General features: G+C 54.2%; 5 protein-coding genes across 5 annotated transcripts; 1 reads left to right on the top strand and 4 right to left on the bottom strand.

Annotated features, from left to right (window-relative positions):
• Positions 1 to 998: 998 nt before the first annotated feature.
• Positions 999 to 3279, top strand: AB675_8515 (putative exo-1,4-beta-xylosidase bxlB; the record flags this gene model as incomplete). Its single annotated transcript, XM_018148967.1, has 3 exons — positions 999 to 1260; positions 1314 to 2878; positions 2902 to 3279. The coding sequence occupies 3 exons, from the start codon at positions 999 to 1001 to the stop codon at positions 3277 to 3279; spliced, it is 2205 nt and encodes a 734-aa protein (XP_018004456.1).
• A 189-nt stretch (positions 3280 to 3468) lies between these two features.
• Positions 3469 to 5674, bottom strand: AB675_8516 (Sphingomyelin phosphodiesterase 2; the record flags this gene model as incomplete). The annotated part of the gene is made up of 2 exons (XM_018148968.1): positions 3469 to 5161; positions 5280 to 5674. The coding sequence occupies 2 exons, from the start codon at positions 5672 to 5674 to the stop codon at positions 3469 to 3471; spliced, it is 2088 nt and encodes a 695-aa protein (XP_018004559.1).
• Positions 5675 to 6708: 1034 nt separating this feature from the next.
• AB675_8517 (uncharacterized protein) lies at positions 6709 to 7193 on the bottom strand (the record flags this gene model as incomplete). Its single annotated transcript, XM_018148969.1, has 2 exons — positions 6709 to 6942; positions 6978 to 7193. 2 exons carry the CDS (start codon positions 7191 to 7193, stop codon positions 6709 to 6711), a joined length of 450 nt encoding a protein of 149 aa, XP_018004751.1.
• A 992-nt stretch (positions 7194 to 8185) lies between these two features.
• AB675_8518 (Ferric/cupric transmembrane component 2) lies at positions 8186 to 9508 on the bottom strand (the record flags this gene model as incomplete). Its single annotated transcript, XM_018148970.1, has 1 exon — positions 8186 to 9508. The coding sequence occupies one exon, from the start codon at positions 9506 to 9508 to the stop codon at positions 8186 to 8188; it is 1323 nt and encodes a 440-aa protein (XP_018004474.1).
• A 2824-nt stretch (positions 9509 to 12332) lies between these two features.
• On the bottom strand, positions 12333 to 12919 carry AB675_8519 (Ankyrin repeat-containing protein; the record flags this gene model as incomplete). The annotated part of the gene is made up of 2 exons (XM_018148971.1): positions 12333 to 12670; positions 12724 to 12919. 2 exons carry the CDS (start codon positions 12917 to 12919, stop codon positions 12333 to 12335), a joined length of 534 nt encoding a protein of 177 aa, XP_018004310.1.
• Between the last annotated feature and the right edge of the window lie 47 nt (positions 12920 to 12966).

The raw sequence follows: 12966 nt of genomic DNA on the forward strand, positions 1-12966 counted from the left end.
CCCGTATTCGGAATTCCCTTTTTGCTCTTCTACTCCTTGGTCATCGATTTTGAGTGGCCGAGGTCGTCCGAGTGAGGCAGCAGCGACACGGCACGCAAATGAGGATCCGCTAAGGACAGTTCGACACCTCCAAAACCAGCCGGCTCACAAGGCACCTTCCATGAGGTCAGAATCGAAGACAGACCACGAGTTCCCTGGTTAACAGACTCCTAAGACCGATCAGAACAAAGAGGCGATCGCCTGGGGGGTTTCTAGCTGCCGCTAGCTTCACGAAGGTGAGATGAGAATGATCTGGTCCGGTTCGCTTTCGCGTCCTGAAGTAGCACTGGGCTTGACGTCGACGGACAACCATCACAATGTACATATAACCTCGGATGCCCTCAACCTTCTTGCTCGGATCTTATGGTACGAAGCGGCTTGCTAGAAAGCGCTTGTTTCTACCTGGTGCAAATGTTCATGTATGAACAGCTGCCGCTTTGACGTCCGAGCATTGACCACCGGCCGTGCTTATCTGACGTCAATATCAAACATGGTGGTAGATCATGCCCAGGCATATTTAGCCTAAGCTGAGCTTCCCCAGCCTTGGCACATGGCTCAAGTCCGGCCCCACCACAGTAACGACCAAGAACCAACCACTCTCAACACATCGTGCACTGTACTTGCATCTAGTACACCTATCCTATCTCAATCAGGCAGGCCGTTGTACCTCAGCACTCGACCCCAGACCTCGGTCTATTGAGCCAAGACGGCCGCTTCGACCTCAGTCTCCGCATGATCACATTAAGCCGGTTACCGTACTGGGCGAAGTCGGCGACCGGATCCTACATCATGTTTGCGAGCATGTAAAGAATGAATTCTGGCTATTATGCCGGCGGCTTGATGACTTGGTATAGATCCAGCTATATGTAAGTGCCCTCGTATAAGACGCAAAGGTAGGTTGGAACTCCGCTACCCCAATTTCTTCGAAGAGCGGTCGAGGCAACGCAGAACTCGCCATCATGCTGCTCACCACATTCGCTGTACTACTAGCCAGTGCATTGGCACACGAGTATCCAGACTGCTCGAGTGAGCCACTCTCTAACAATTCAGTATGCGACACTTCGCTCTCAGCACGCGAGCGTGCTCAAGCTCTGATCGATGCCATGACCATCCAGGAGAAGCTGAATCTTACACACAACAACTCTCCCGGCGTACCGAGACTGGGTCTACCAACCTATAACTGGTGGGGCGAAGCTCTGCATGGCGTTGCTGCAGCTCCAGGTGTGCAATTTGAGGACTCGGGCGAGTGGTCATACGCGACCTCATTCCCTCAGCCATCGTGATGGCAGCAGCATTCGACGATCCGCTCATCTACTCAATCGGTGAGGTCATCAGCACGGAAGCAAGGGCATTCAGCAACGCGAACAAATCTGGTCTGGACTATTGGACGCCAAACATCAACCCGTTCCGCGACCCGCGCTGGGGACGTGGTCAGGAGACGCCGGGCGAGGACACCTACGTGGTCAAGCGGTACATCGAGAATATGGTGACGGCTTTGCAAGGCGGTCCCGAGCCCGAGACATACAAGATTATCGCCACTTGCAAGCACTACACAGCATATGATATGGAGTTCTGGCAGGGCAACACCCGCTACGGCTACGACGCGAAAGTCAGCGCACAGGACATGGCTGAGTATTACATGCAGCCGTTTCAGCAGTGCGCAAGAGATACCAAGGTGGGCTCTATCATGTGCGCCTACAACTCAGTCAACGGTGTGCCCAGTTGTGCGAACTCGTACACCATCGAATCCGTGCTTCGGGGTCACTGGAACTGGACTGCCGATGAGAACTACATCACTTCGGACTGCACCGCGATCCAGAACATCTATACAGATCATCATGCTTTCCCCGACCGTCAGCAAACAGTTGCAGCGGCACTCAACTCTGGCGTCGATATTGACTGCGGCTACTACAACCCCACCTTCCTCCCATCAGCCTACGAGCAAGGCCTCTTCGAAGAAGCCACCCTCGACCGCTCCCTACTCCGCCTGTACACCGCCCTCGTCAAATCCGGCTACTTCAACTCTGCCGAATCCCAACCTTGGCGCTCACTCGGCTGGTCCAACGTCTCAACCCCGGAATCCGAAGACCTCGCCCTGCAAATCGCCGAGGAAGGGCTCGTCCTCCTCAAGAACGACGGCACTCTCCCCCTCTCCCTCCCTTCAGAAGGCAACCTCACCGTCCTCCTAATCGGCGGCTGGTTCAACGCCACCTCCGAAATGCAAGGCATCTACGCGGGTCCCGCACGCACACTCGTCTCCCCGTGGATGGCACTCAACAACATGAGCAACATCAACATCGAGACTATCCAGTGGTACGAGTCTCCCCTCATCAAAGCGAACGAGCTGCAACCAGACGTCATCGTCTGGATCGACGCCACCCACGAGGGCGCCGAGGAGACCGCCGACCGCAACACGATCAAGTGGGATCTGATGCAGCCTGACGCCGTCGAGTCCGTCGCCACAACGGGAATCCCCACTGTGGTGGTGCACATGGGCGAGCAGTGCGACGATAGCATGTTCTTCAGCAATGCGAACGTAAGCGCTGTGCTGTGGGCGGGGTACCCGGGTATGTTCGGCGGACAGGCGATCATCAATACCCTCTTCGGTGAAGTCGCACCTGCAGGGAGGATGCCGATCACGCAGTACCCGACCAACTACGTGAACGAGGTTGCGATGACGGATATGGGTTTGCGACCTGACAGTGAGACCGGCAATCCTGGGCGTACGTATAAATGGTACGACAATGCAACCGTGGAGTTCGGGTTTGGGCTGCACTACACCAACTTTACCGCAGAGATCATCGCCGTCGAGACAACATCCTTCGACATCGCCCAGCTCGTACAGGGCTGCGACTCATCCAGCCTCACGCACGTCGACCTCTGCCCCTTCCTTCCAGGCGGAGCTCCTCGACATCCTCACTCGAAGTCAACGTCACCAACACAGGCAACACCACATCCGACTACGTCGCCCTCGCGTTCGTTGCCGGCGAGTACGGTCCAGAACCACGCCCACGAAAATCACTGGTCGCGTATCAGCGGTTGAAGGGCGTTGAAAGCGGCGCGAGTCAGACGGGAGCATTGAACATCACGCTAGGTGCGCTTGCGAGGTATGATGTGAGTGGTAATGAGATTCTGTATCCGGGCAGCTACAGGATCCAGATTGACGTGCCGGTGTTGGCGACGTGGGAGTTTGAATTGACTGGAGCTGAAACTGTGTTGGATCATTGGCCGCAGTCGTGAGCGGACTGACACAAGCCCACGAATCATCAATAAGCCGCGAATGTTGATGTAGGCATGAGAAGTAACGTAATTATGCTCGTTCAGCACTGCTCGTGAGCCTATTCTTCCTATGAATATGGAGTGATTATCAACTCGCGGAATCCTACCAAGGCAAGGCAGCTTTCCGCTCCTCGCGGCCGCCCCATCGCCTCACTTCTTCGGCGGCGAGAAAGCACTTTGCACACTCCCATACCCCTGCGGACACTTCCTCCCCAACGCCACATTCCCGGACCGCATATAGCAAGCTCGCGCCTCGGCACACTCGATATTCGTACAGTTGGGGCTTTTCACACTATGCCTTCCCTGCAGCGTGTTCTGCAGACTTCCCAGTTCCGTGTTCTGCTCCATCTCCTCACTCAGCAAATGCCAGAACGTTGCGTTCAGCGGCGCTTCTTTCGGCCAGGAGCTGTTGATGTACGGGGTGTAGGTGTCCCTGGTGGAGTACTCGAACTGCCAGACGGGACCGGAAGACTCGATCTGTGGGACCGTGGCTGGAGCCGAGGAGAGGTTCATGTAGTAGGTGTAGGCTTCGTAAACTTGGAAGTCGCCGGTGTCGACCATGTACATCCTGAACGAAGGGTTGACGTTGGTGAGAGGCGTCATGCTCGGTCCGATCCAGCCTACGGTCTGCGCTGTGTCTGCTGTCTGCTTGGTGGCGTTGTTGGCGTAGTAGATCATGAGTTCGTCTTCGTGCGTGTGGCCGAAGAAGATATTGGCGATCACGTGTGGGCTGTATCGATCGACGATCTGGTAGAAGAGATCTGTGGGGTTGGGCACTGGGTTTGTGCCATCCCAGCCTGTAAGGACGTGGCCGATGATCCAGACGCGCTCGCCGTGGGACTCAGCGTAGGCGAGCTCTTGTGCTAAGAAGAGCAGAATGCCGCTGTTGTCTGGGTTTGTTGTGTTGATGAAGTTTAAGAAGTTGTTGCGGTACCAAAAGTCTGTGTTCAGAGTGATGATCCGCAGCTTAGAGTATACTGGATGGTTTATGGAGTAAGCACCATAATGAGTCCGCGCTTCCATGGCCGCCTCCGGCGTGATCCAGTTATTCTGTTGCCAGAGCCCAGACACATGGTCAAAGTTCCAGCTCTGCTGTTGACCAAGCGGGCCAGGAAGATTGTGTGGGCTGTCGATAGCGTCCGGATTCGTGTCGTGGTTCCCCAGTGCTGTGAAGATCGGCCCAGACGGCATGTAGTGCTTCAACATGCTATAGACAGAGGCCTCTGTGTACATTGTATAGTTGCGAGAGAGCATGTTCTGATCGTCGTGCGACACAAGATCTCCGGTGTATATCGACCATGCAAATTGATGATCGCATGTCTTGTTGTCGTGGGTGGTGCCGGTCAAAGGACCGATTGCTTGTAGTCCAGACGTGATCAGATAGTATGGAGCATCACAATTGTAGTTTCCATAGAGCGCAGCGCTGCTGGTCAAGTTTCCTGACTTGCTCTTGGACTGTGGACGACAGCACAAGCCTTCCGTACAACTGCCTTCACTACCAACATCATAGCGTGGATCAAGATGGAAGTCGGAGCCGTGCCAGACCTTGACCAGTTGCCCACTGGGCTTTGGTGCTTCGCAATTATCTGGCTTTGGTCCGAAGTATGCTGAAGTGTCCGAGGCGATAGTGAAGGGCCTGGGACAGAACGTCGAGCTCACACGATTGCAGATAGCTTGGCCGTCCTCATCCATCTTCGCTAGTCCAAGGACCTGTGTCCATATGGACCCAAAATCCTCAGCCGTGTACTCAATTCGACATGATTCGTTGGACATGAACTTTGTCTTCTGACACAGAGCGACCAGTAAGTCAGGGACTTGTTCGGGTATGCGTTGCGCCACATATCTATTGCAGCCAGGTGATCAGCAATAGGCGATGAAGAGTGAGCTCACACGACGAAACCAATGCCAACCATTTCTCGATGAACCATGGACCGAACAGGGAAGTCCGCAGAAGCACTTACTGTCCAACCTTCAGCGCCGACACACACTTGGTACAATTGCTCCCTCCACTAGCAAAGATCTCCTGAATCTCAGCCCGCGCCTGAGCAATAATCGCCGAACCATTTTTGAAGTCTCCAATCGGCTCAGGAAAGTAAATGGGATCATCACTCTCCTCAGGAATGGTAGCAGGGTCAGTCAGCTCTAACGGGAAGGTGTATCCAAGGACATCGTCGTGGATGATAGGCTGGGGCTCCTGGGTTGGTGACGGCGGGATGTAGTATGCTGGAAATAGAGACGTGGGAAAGCCTGGCGGGACTGTGTATGCAGCTACCTGGCTTTGAGCAGATTGAGCCGAGGCGTGCTGGCAAGTGCATGTCAGGACTGCAAACGCAGAAAGTAGCAGTCCGCGAGCCATGTTGAACAGCGAAGACGAGCTTTGCAGTGGCCGGTTAGTCGAGAGCTCATCAAGTCCCGAAGAAGCGGTACATATGTACACGCAGACCCGCGGCATCTGGTTTACGAGACCCATCACGATGATCTCCGCCATGCATAAGTCTTACCGGGAACATGACGTTGTCGTGGGTGGTCACTTTGACTAGCGCACGCAGCTCCCGCCGGTAAAAGAGGCAACTTTCTTGGGAAGGAACGAATAGCGTAGGTCTGCCAAGCACGTGCCTGAGAACTTAGCTACACCAAGCTTGTTTAAGCTGAGGCTTGAGCTGCACTATGTTCCGAGAGGACGGGTCTAAACCATTGTCTTCTTGCCTCTGAGACGAGAAAATGAGTTATTGCAGCTCTACAATGACGGTTACATAGAAGTGTGGGAAGCAATTGTTACTCAAGGAATGCTTTGAATGCTCTCAAGGAGCCGAAGTATGTGCCTTGGCGTTATCTCATTCTGGCAGGATTTCCGCCCTCCAGATTGCTTACACAGTCAGCTCGTACCAGAGCGGAAAATGTTGCTCGCTTCTACGAGTCCGACGGACAGTCGCCGCAATCTCTGTGCATAGCACAAGCATCGAGCCAGGTTTCCAATGTCAACCATCCGTGGGGCTGGCTTGGCGTGAAGCAGCTCTGCTGTATCCGTGGAAGTATCATGCTATTATGAAGACCTCTCGCGCTCATGGCGGGTCTTCACCAACTTTCTGGGCCGTGGGTAATGCGATCTGATCTCCAAGAATATCTAGGACCCCTGGGCTCCAGTCAGTGTGAAGTGACCTTGCAGCGGTGCGCAGACTTGTGTTGACGCGGTCAGACCTCCGTCCTGCTCGCAGTCTTCATTCCGTGATAGCCCGCCAGTGTGGTCGCTCCACTTACATGTGCTGTTGTGATCGATGGAGTACTGGTACGTTATCGTGGGTGCAGCCTGGGAAGACCTGATATGTGAGGCTAACCAGCATGCCTGTCTATCCGATGCGGAAAAAGCTGGTTCACGTTCGTCCGCGGTTTTCATTCGCCAGCATTGTCTCTCTCTCGCTCCTCCGCCTGTTGCGCCAGCAGCCTGTCCCTCTCCCGCGTCGCTTGTTCCAGCTCCCGCCTCGCCTCTTCTAACTCCCTCCTCCTCTCGGCTGGACCATTACTCCACATGGATATGGTCGCCAGATCCAAGAGACCCGTCCAGTGATCCACACAGCCAAGCTCGCCATCAACAAGTATTTGCTGATTTTCGGCCACGGTATGACTCTACCCCGCCAAGCCAGCAAAACCCGGGAACGGACAGGTATCAGAATCGAGATCGCAGTCAAGAACATCAGAGGCTTAATCAGGGTCTCGGCGGTGACATAAGCGTACATGAGGCGGACGACGGAACTGGGCGAATTTGTTGAAGGTGCTCGTGTAGATCTGGGTGCGGGCGCCGTCGTGGGTGTATCTGTGGGCGTAGCTGCGTGTGCCGGCTGAGCAGTGCCATCTGCTGGAGGGGTTGGTGGTGGCATCACGTAGGTGTGGTGCGATAGCAGACGTCGAGTCTAGATCGGACAGCAAGCACTCTGTGAGGTCGCGGAGAGCTAGCGGATCTTCTGCGGCTCGATTTAGCAGCAGTCGCTGGAAAACGATTTGACTGACCAAGCCAATTCAGAGAGAGCGTCCGATGTGCCAAGAACAGATGGGTTTGAATGATGGACGTCGCCTCGGATTAATCCTCCAACACGGTAGGCGTCGATATCGTTGAGTGATCGAAGCTTGCTCTGCACGCACAAACAGGTCGCGAGGAATCGGTGACTTCGATCTGTTCTCACGTGAAGTGCGCCTTTGTCGCAAGAGAAAGTAGGTGCTGTAACCAGGATATCGAACCTCGAGTTCGTGATGCAACGCTGGCAAACAGAACACTTCGAAGGAGACTTAATCGACTCTACGCACTGTTCAAATAGACATGAGGCTCGCTGCCGGGAATTTCGAAACACAGCTACTGTAACAATCGGAATAACGAAAAAGATTGTGGAGAGTAGCAAACACGTGTTGAATGACTTCAACAAGGTGAAGCAGAGCCCTCTGGAAGTCGCAACGAGGCGGCAGTGACGCTGCTCAAGATCCACTTTCAGGTGCTCGAACCAATCACCACCGTTCGAATCCTTCACTTCAAGTTCAAGTGGAAGTTGGTGAGAGAACTATATTGATGGAAATAGCGACCCACCGATAACACAGATAAAGGCACACTGGCGCTTCGCACTGTCGCAGGAGGTCACGCTAAACTCGGAGGCAAGGAGCCAATATAGGTTAGGCAGAGGAAGGCAGCAGAAGTATGAACTGTACATCATTCATTTCTCAACGAAACCACAGGCTTTCTATGACAAAATGGTATAAAAGTCTTTCATCTCCGCTTGCTGACACGCTGCGTAGCCAAACAAGCATGACCGGATATATCGTACTCCAGATCATGCAGATCCATAAAGAACACCACCACAGGCGACAAGTGCCAGACTCCGCCTCACCACCCGAAACCTTCTTCTATCAGGTCGACGTTCACTGACCGTGACAGTAGTATTCTCGCTGCTCGTCGCACCTCATCTGCCAGACCACCGCCCGAGCACACACTGACGCCCAGCGCGCCCACCTTCTCTCTCGCTTCCGCCTCCATCAGAGACTGCACGTCAGGTCGACCACGGACCATCTTCACTGTCTCGCTGGGTGACTTGATTGGCTGGGTGAGGCCTGCTCTTGTGATGTAAAGAATGATCTTGAGAACATCTCGGCGGTTCTCGATGCCGAGGATTTCGTGCATCCATGGCCGAATCCATTCCAGGCAGTCTGTTGATGTTACAGCCCAGACGAGAGTTACTCTGCGTGCGGCGACGGTGCCATCGTTGTAGCCCTCGAGAAGCTGCTTGATGTACGGAATCTGATGTGTGATGCCGACGCCACTGGCGAAGAGCATGACAGTGCCGTAGCTGGCCATGCTGCGATCACCACCATACGGGCCTTCGATGCAGGCATTGAAGGTCATCTTGCCCGGGTCTGGGCCATCATTGCGAGCTACACGGTCGTAGAGTTTGCCAGTCATGCCGGTCCGAGCTTTGATGACAAGCGAGTATGTAGCCTTCTCCATCTCCTCAGGCTCACGACCCCTGACGATAGGCCGCTTCTCGTCGTCGCTCCAGACCTTGGTGTTGCTGCGCTTAACAGTCTTCGATCTTGACAGGCCATGGTCTGCGTCTGACCATGCAATGGAAAAAGGATGAGCAGTGAAGAGCCCGATGCTTGGAATGGTGAGATACATTGACTGGCCAGATCGATACTTCCATGGGCGAGGAGTGGTCAGTGTGACTCGCATGGCGTCGCCTGGCAGAGCTTCCACAGTAGCCTGGCATCTTCCACGACCTCCCCATGTACGGTAGGCCAGGGTGGCAAAGCGCCATGCTCGCATAGTGGCCCAGACAGCGATCGTGGCGATGAGGAATCCGAGTTGAGGGAACTCCTTGAGATGCAACCAAAGGAAGCCGAATGAGACAAGGACGAGGAAGATGTGACCGTACAAGAAGACCTCGTACGCCCATGACCGAACAACCTTGGGTGCTTGGAAGAAGATGATGACGAAGCCGAGAGTGGCAGCAAGTCCACTGTAGATAAGCTGACCATGCAGAGACTGGTTCACCCCCTCCCAACCCTTCTGCTGGACCTTGGCGATCGTCCAACAGAGAGTATGAGCCACAGCTTGGAGGATTGACAAGCGTCCGAGCCATCGGTGCATCATGTTGAACGTATCATATGAGATATCGAGGAGCTCGATCAATGGATTCTTGATGGTAGCCATGACGAGAATGGGCACTAGGTTGGCCACCGAGAGAGTGCCAGTTCGGTTGCGGAGAATTGGCAATACTTGAAGCTGTTCATCTTTCCAGGGGACCTCCCAGCAGCATGCAAAGACATTGACGACGATGACGGCAGTAATGAATAATGTCTGGAATCTGGTAGCAAGGCGCCAAAGTTGAGGAATCGGTGGAATTGAATCTCTGTGGCTCGCTTATGCCGAAATGTTGGTGCATACAGAATGTGATCTTTAATCCAGTTGACTCTGGCGTCGCCGATAGCGAAGTATTTTTGTGATTTTGCAGACAAGCTGGTCAGATGTCTCATATGAGCATGTATCCGTACCGCACTTCGGTATATGAAGATGACTACCGCGAATGCCGCCAGTGACCACGCATATCGCTCGCTGAGTTGCCTGTTTAACCGTGTGAGGTATGCTTGCGTCTCGGAATTTTCTTGTTGGTACGTTCCAGTTGCGGCCGCTGACACTGTTGTCGCTAGAACGAGCCACGGAAGTATCTGCGACATCTCGTGTGTTGTGTCGGAACTCGTGTTCGCACGGCTAAAACCGTGGATCGATAAGGATCTGACGCAGAAGCCACCAGCGAAAGAGTGTAGCTGGCTGTGGCTGGCTTTTTCGACACTTCAACAGAGGCTCCCAGTCCAAACGAATGACAAAGGTGAGGTGGTGCTGGAAGTGTGCCTTGTGTGTAGAGGACGCAAAGGGAAGAGGTGAGGGACAGAAAGCAGTAATGAGCAGCAAGAGAAGCAGGGCGGAGTGCCTTAGGTGGGCGGATGGCTGATTGCGGTGGAGTTCCCAAGGGCAGGCGAAGGAGCCAAGCAAGCAATGGAAGCTGGGTGGCAGCCTTGGTCTTGCGATTTTCTACTTGCGAAGTCTGGGCCTATCTCGCGCAGGTGCCGATGCTACCTCCTCTATATGGTCTTTGACTGTCACTGGCCAAGCTGGTCCAAACAGAGATATGCAGATGTCTTTGCAAGAAGGTGACGAGGCAGGTTTGGAATGCGAGAGCTGCATGTCCACAGAAGGCCGGATAGACGAGCATCATGGTGCATACGCCTGCATCGATAGCGGAGCAGCAGGCACCGCGTGTCCTTTGGCTTTGCTAGGAACATCGCATGACAACCAAAGGGGCGATGGCCGACCGCCAGGGCGAGAAACAAGGGGATCGACCTGGCAGGAGACGAATTCAGACGAGGTCGGAAGGGCACCAATCAAGCAGCAATGCCCCTGCCAAGCGAAGTTAGAGTTGATTAGCCAGGAACAACCGACTCGTCCGCTCATCGTTGTTGTTCGCTATCACTGACCATCCACTCGTTTGTGCTTCCCTGTCGTCTGCGAACATCGTGCGACGGTCTGGACCCAAGCAGGACTCGAGCGTCGCGATAGGTCTGCTTATAGGCCTCCTCTGGCTACAGTGATCTACACCTTCGGCTATGCTATGCTATGCGCTCGACCCGTCAGCCAGCCCGAGAAGCTGCTGTGCCACAGCATATGCATGGGGCCGCTCCCAGCAATAATGAAGGCTCGATACTCTCGTGTGCCATCGGACATCGGTACTGCATCGGCATAGCCTACATGACCCCCGAGCATTCCAAGACCCGGGTGTCTGAGAATGGATGTCTTTTGTGGACATGACGACATGAAACACCACTATTCCGGTTCGCTTAAACTCTATCGGTGATTCTCCCGTATCGAAGCCACACGACAACGGCTGGGCGTCGATATCCTCCGACAACGATATCGATGACGACGATCTTCTGCGACAAGAACTACGTACACTTCACAGTCTGTTGTCGACGACTCTCTGGGCATCTTCTCGAGACCGTTTTATCGCAGCTGTTTTCGAGCAGCAGCGGGGAATGGATATGGTCAGCAAATGCGACCCAGCCAAATCCTTGTAGGTGTGTTTCATAGTGAACTCTGTGGCCCTTGCGGCGTTCATGTCAACGCTTTTGCGAGCCTTGCAGCGAGAGGCGCAGATTGAGAGTCCGGGGCCATACGAGATGGTGCTGGGTCTCCTTTGCGAGGCTGCGAGGTATTGTATCATAGAGCACGGTGCAAGACCACCCTCGTGGTCCGTTCCACAAACATGCATCCTACGCGAAAAGTGTCGTGCGTACGTCGGTTTGGACGATGATGTCCAAGATCATTTGCGGGTCTATGCACTGGCCGATATCCTTTACAATCGCCGGAAGGTACCGAGCAGTACTTCTTGGGCGCTTTCTTCGACGGCGCGTCGGGTAGGTCGTGCTCAGAGCACAAAAGAGACAGTAAGCATTCTCGCGACTTTCGATGGGATGGTATCTACAGCGCATGGCCTGGCCCGGACGATGAATACTGGTCATGTCCAAGGACTGGCTGTATCATCGTTCTATCAAGGGTCGCCTCGACTTCCGAAAATGGTTCGCTCCGCTCTGCTCATTTGCACCTTGGCTAAGTGTCGTGATCACTTCTTCAGGGCTCGCACCGTCGAAACGACGAAAACTCATATGTGAATCAACATCGCTGTCTGGCCCGTGTCGTGCAGTGCTACTTCGACAATCTTGGAGCGTACGCAATCACCCAGCATGATGGCCTATGCTTGCAGACATGAGACAGATCTTGTCTCAAGTGTGACCAGATCGGATCCTCGTCTCGGCTGAAGTCGACATTCTGTTCTCGCCTGTTTGGAAGCGATTCCAGCTGTTCGGATTCCTGGTTGGTGACAAGATCTTCGGTTTCAAAACAGAGCAAAACGTGGTCCAGACAAAAGGAGGCCGTCGTTGTGAGATCGTGCATACATGGGCGTCGTCAACAGTCTTGGCCATCAATCCGAATCGGAGGCACTACCAGTTGGTCCATCATCGTCGTCATCAGCTTGCGCGCCCTTCAGACCCTCGTTCATCACATATTCAGCATCCCGCAGTGCTTGTTTCAACTCCTCCGTCCGTGGCGTGCAGAGCTCGGCCGCTTTTCTGCCATGCGAGTCCTTCACGCGTGGATCGCCCCCAGCATCTATGAGCATCTTGGCCATCGCTGTGCCCAGCTCGACTTCTCGCTCGTTCGCGTACTTGACGGCGCTGTGGATCGGTGTTTCACGGTCTCGTCTCGTAAGAGGGTCGCATTCTAGGTACTCGACGTTGAGCAGTTCATCCATTACATCGTCTGTGGTGTAGGATTAGTCTCGGGACTGCCAGGGAGAAGCGGAGAGGGCATACATGATCCGTAGCTTGCACAAACGTGCAGCAAATGGTTTCCCATCGTGTCTGTCACAGAGTTGAAGAATTCTGCAACCTTCTCCTTTGACGTGCCTTTGGACGCAGTCGCCAGGACCTCGTTGAACAGATCGACATTGTCTCTGCGGCATGCCTCGAGGATCTGCTCTTTCGGCGAGGCGCCGTCTACTTCCGCCATGTTGTTCCCTAGGACCTCAAGAGGGTCCCTTTGCTTGCAGACCGATT

Source organism: Cyphellophora attinorum (genome assembly GCF_001299255.1).
Source record: "Cyphellophora attinorum strain CBS 131958 chromosome Unknown Contig3, whole genome shotgun sequence".
In the NCBI taxonomy this organism is placed as follows: Eukaryota; Fungi; Ascomycota; class Eurotiomycetes; order Chaetothyriales; family Cyphellophoraceae; genus Cyphellophora; species Cyphellophora attinorum.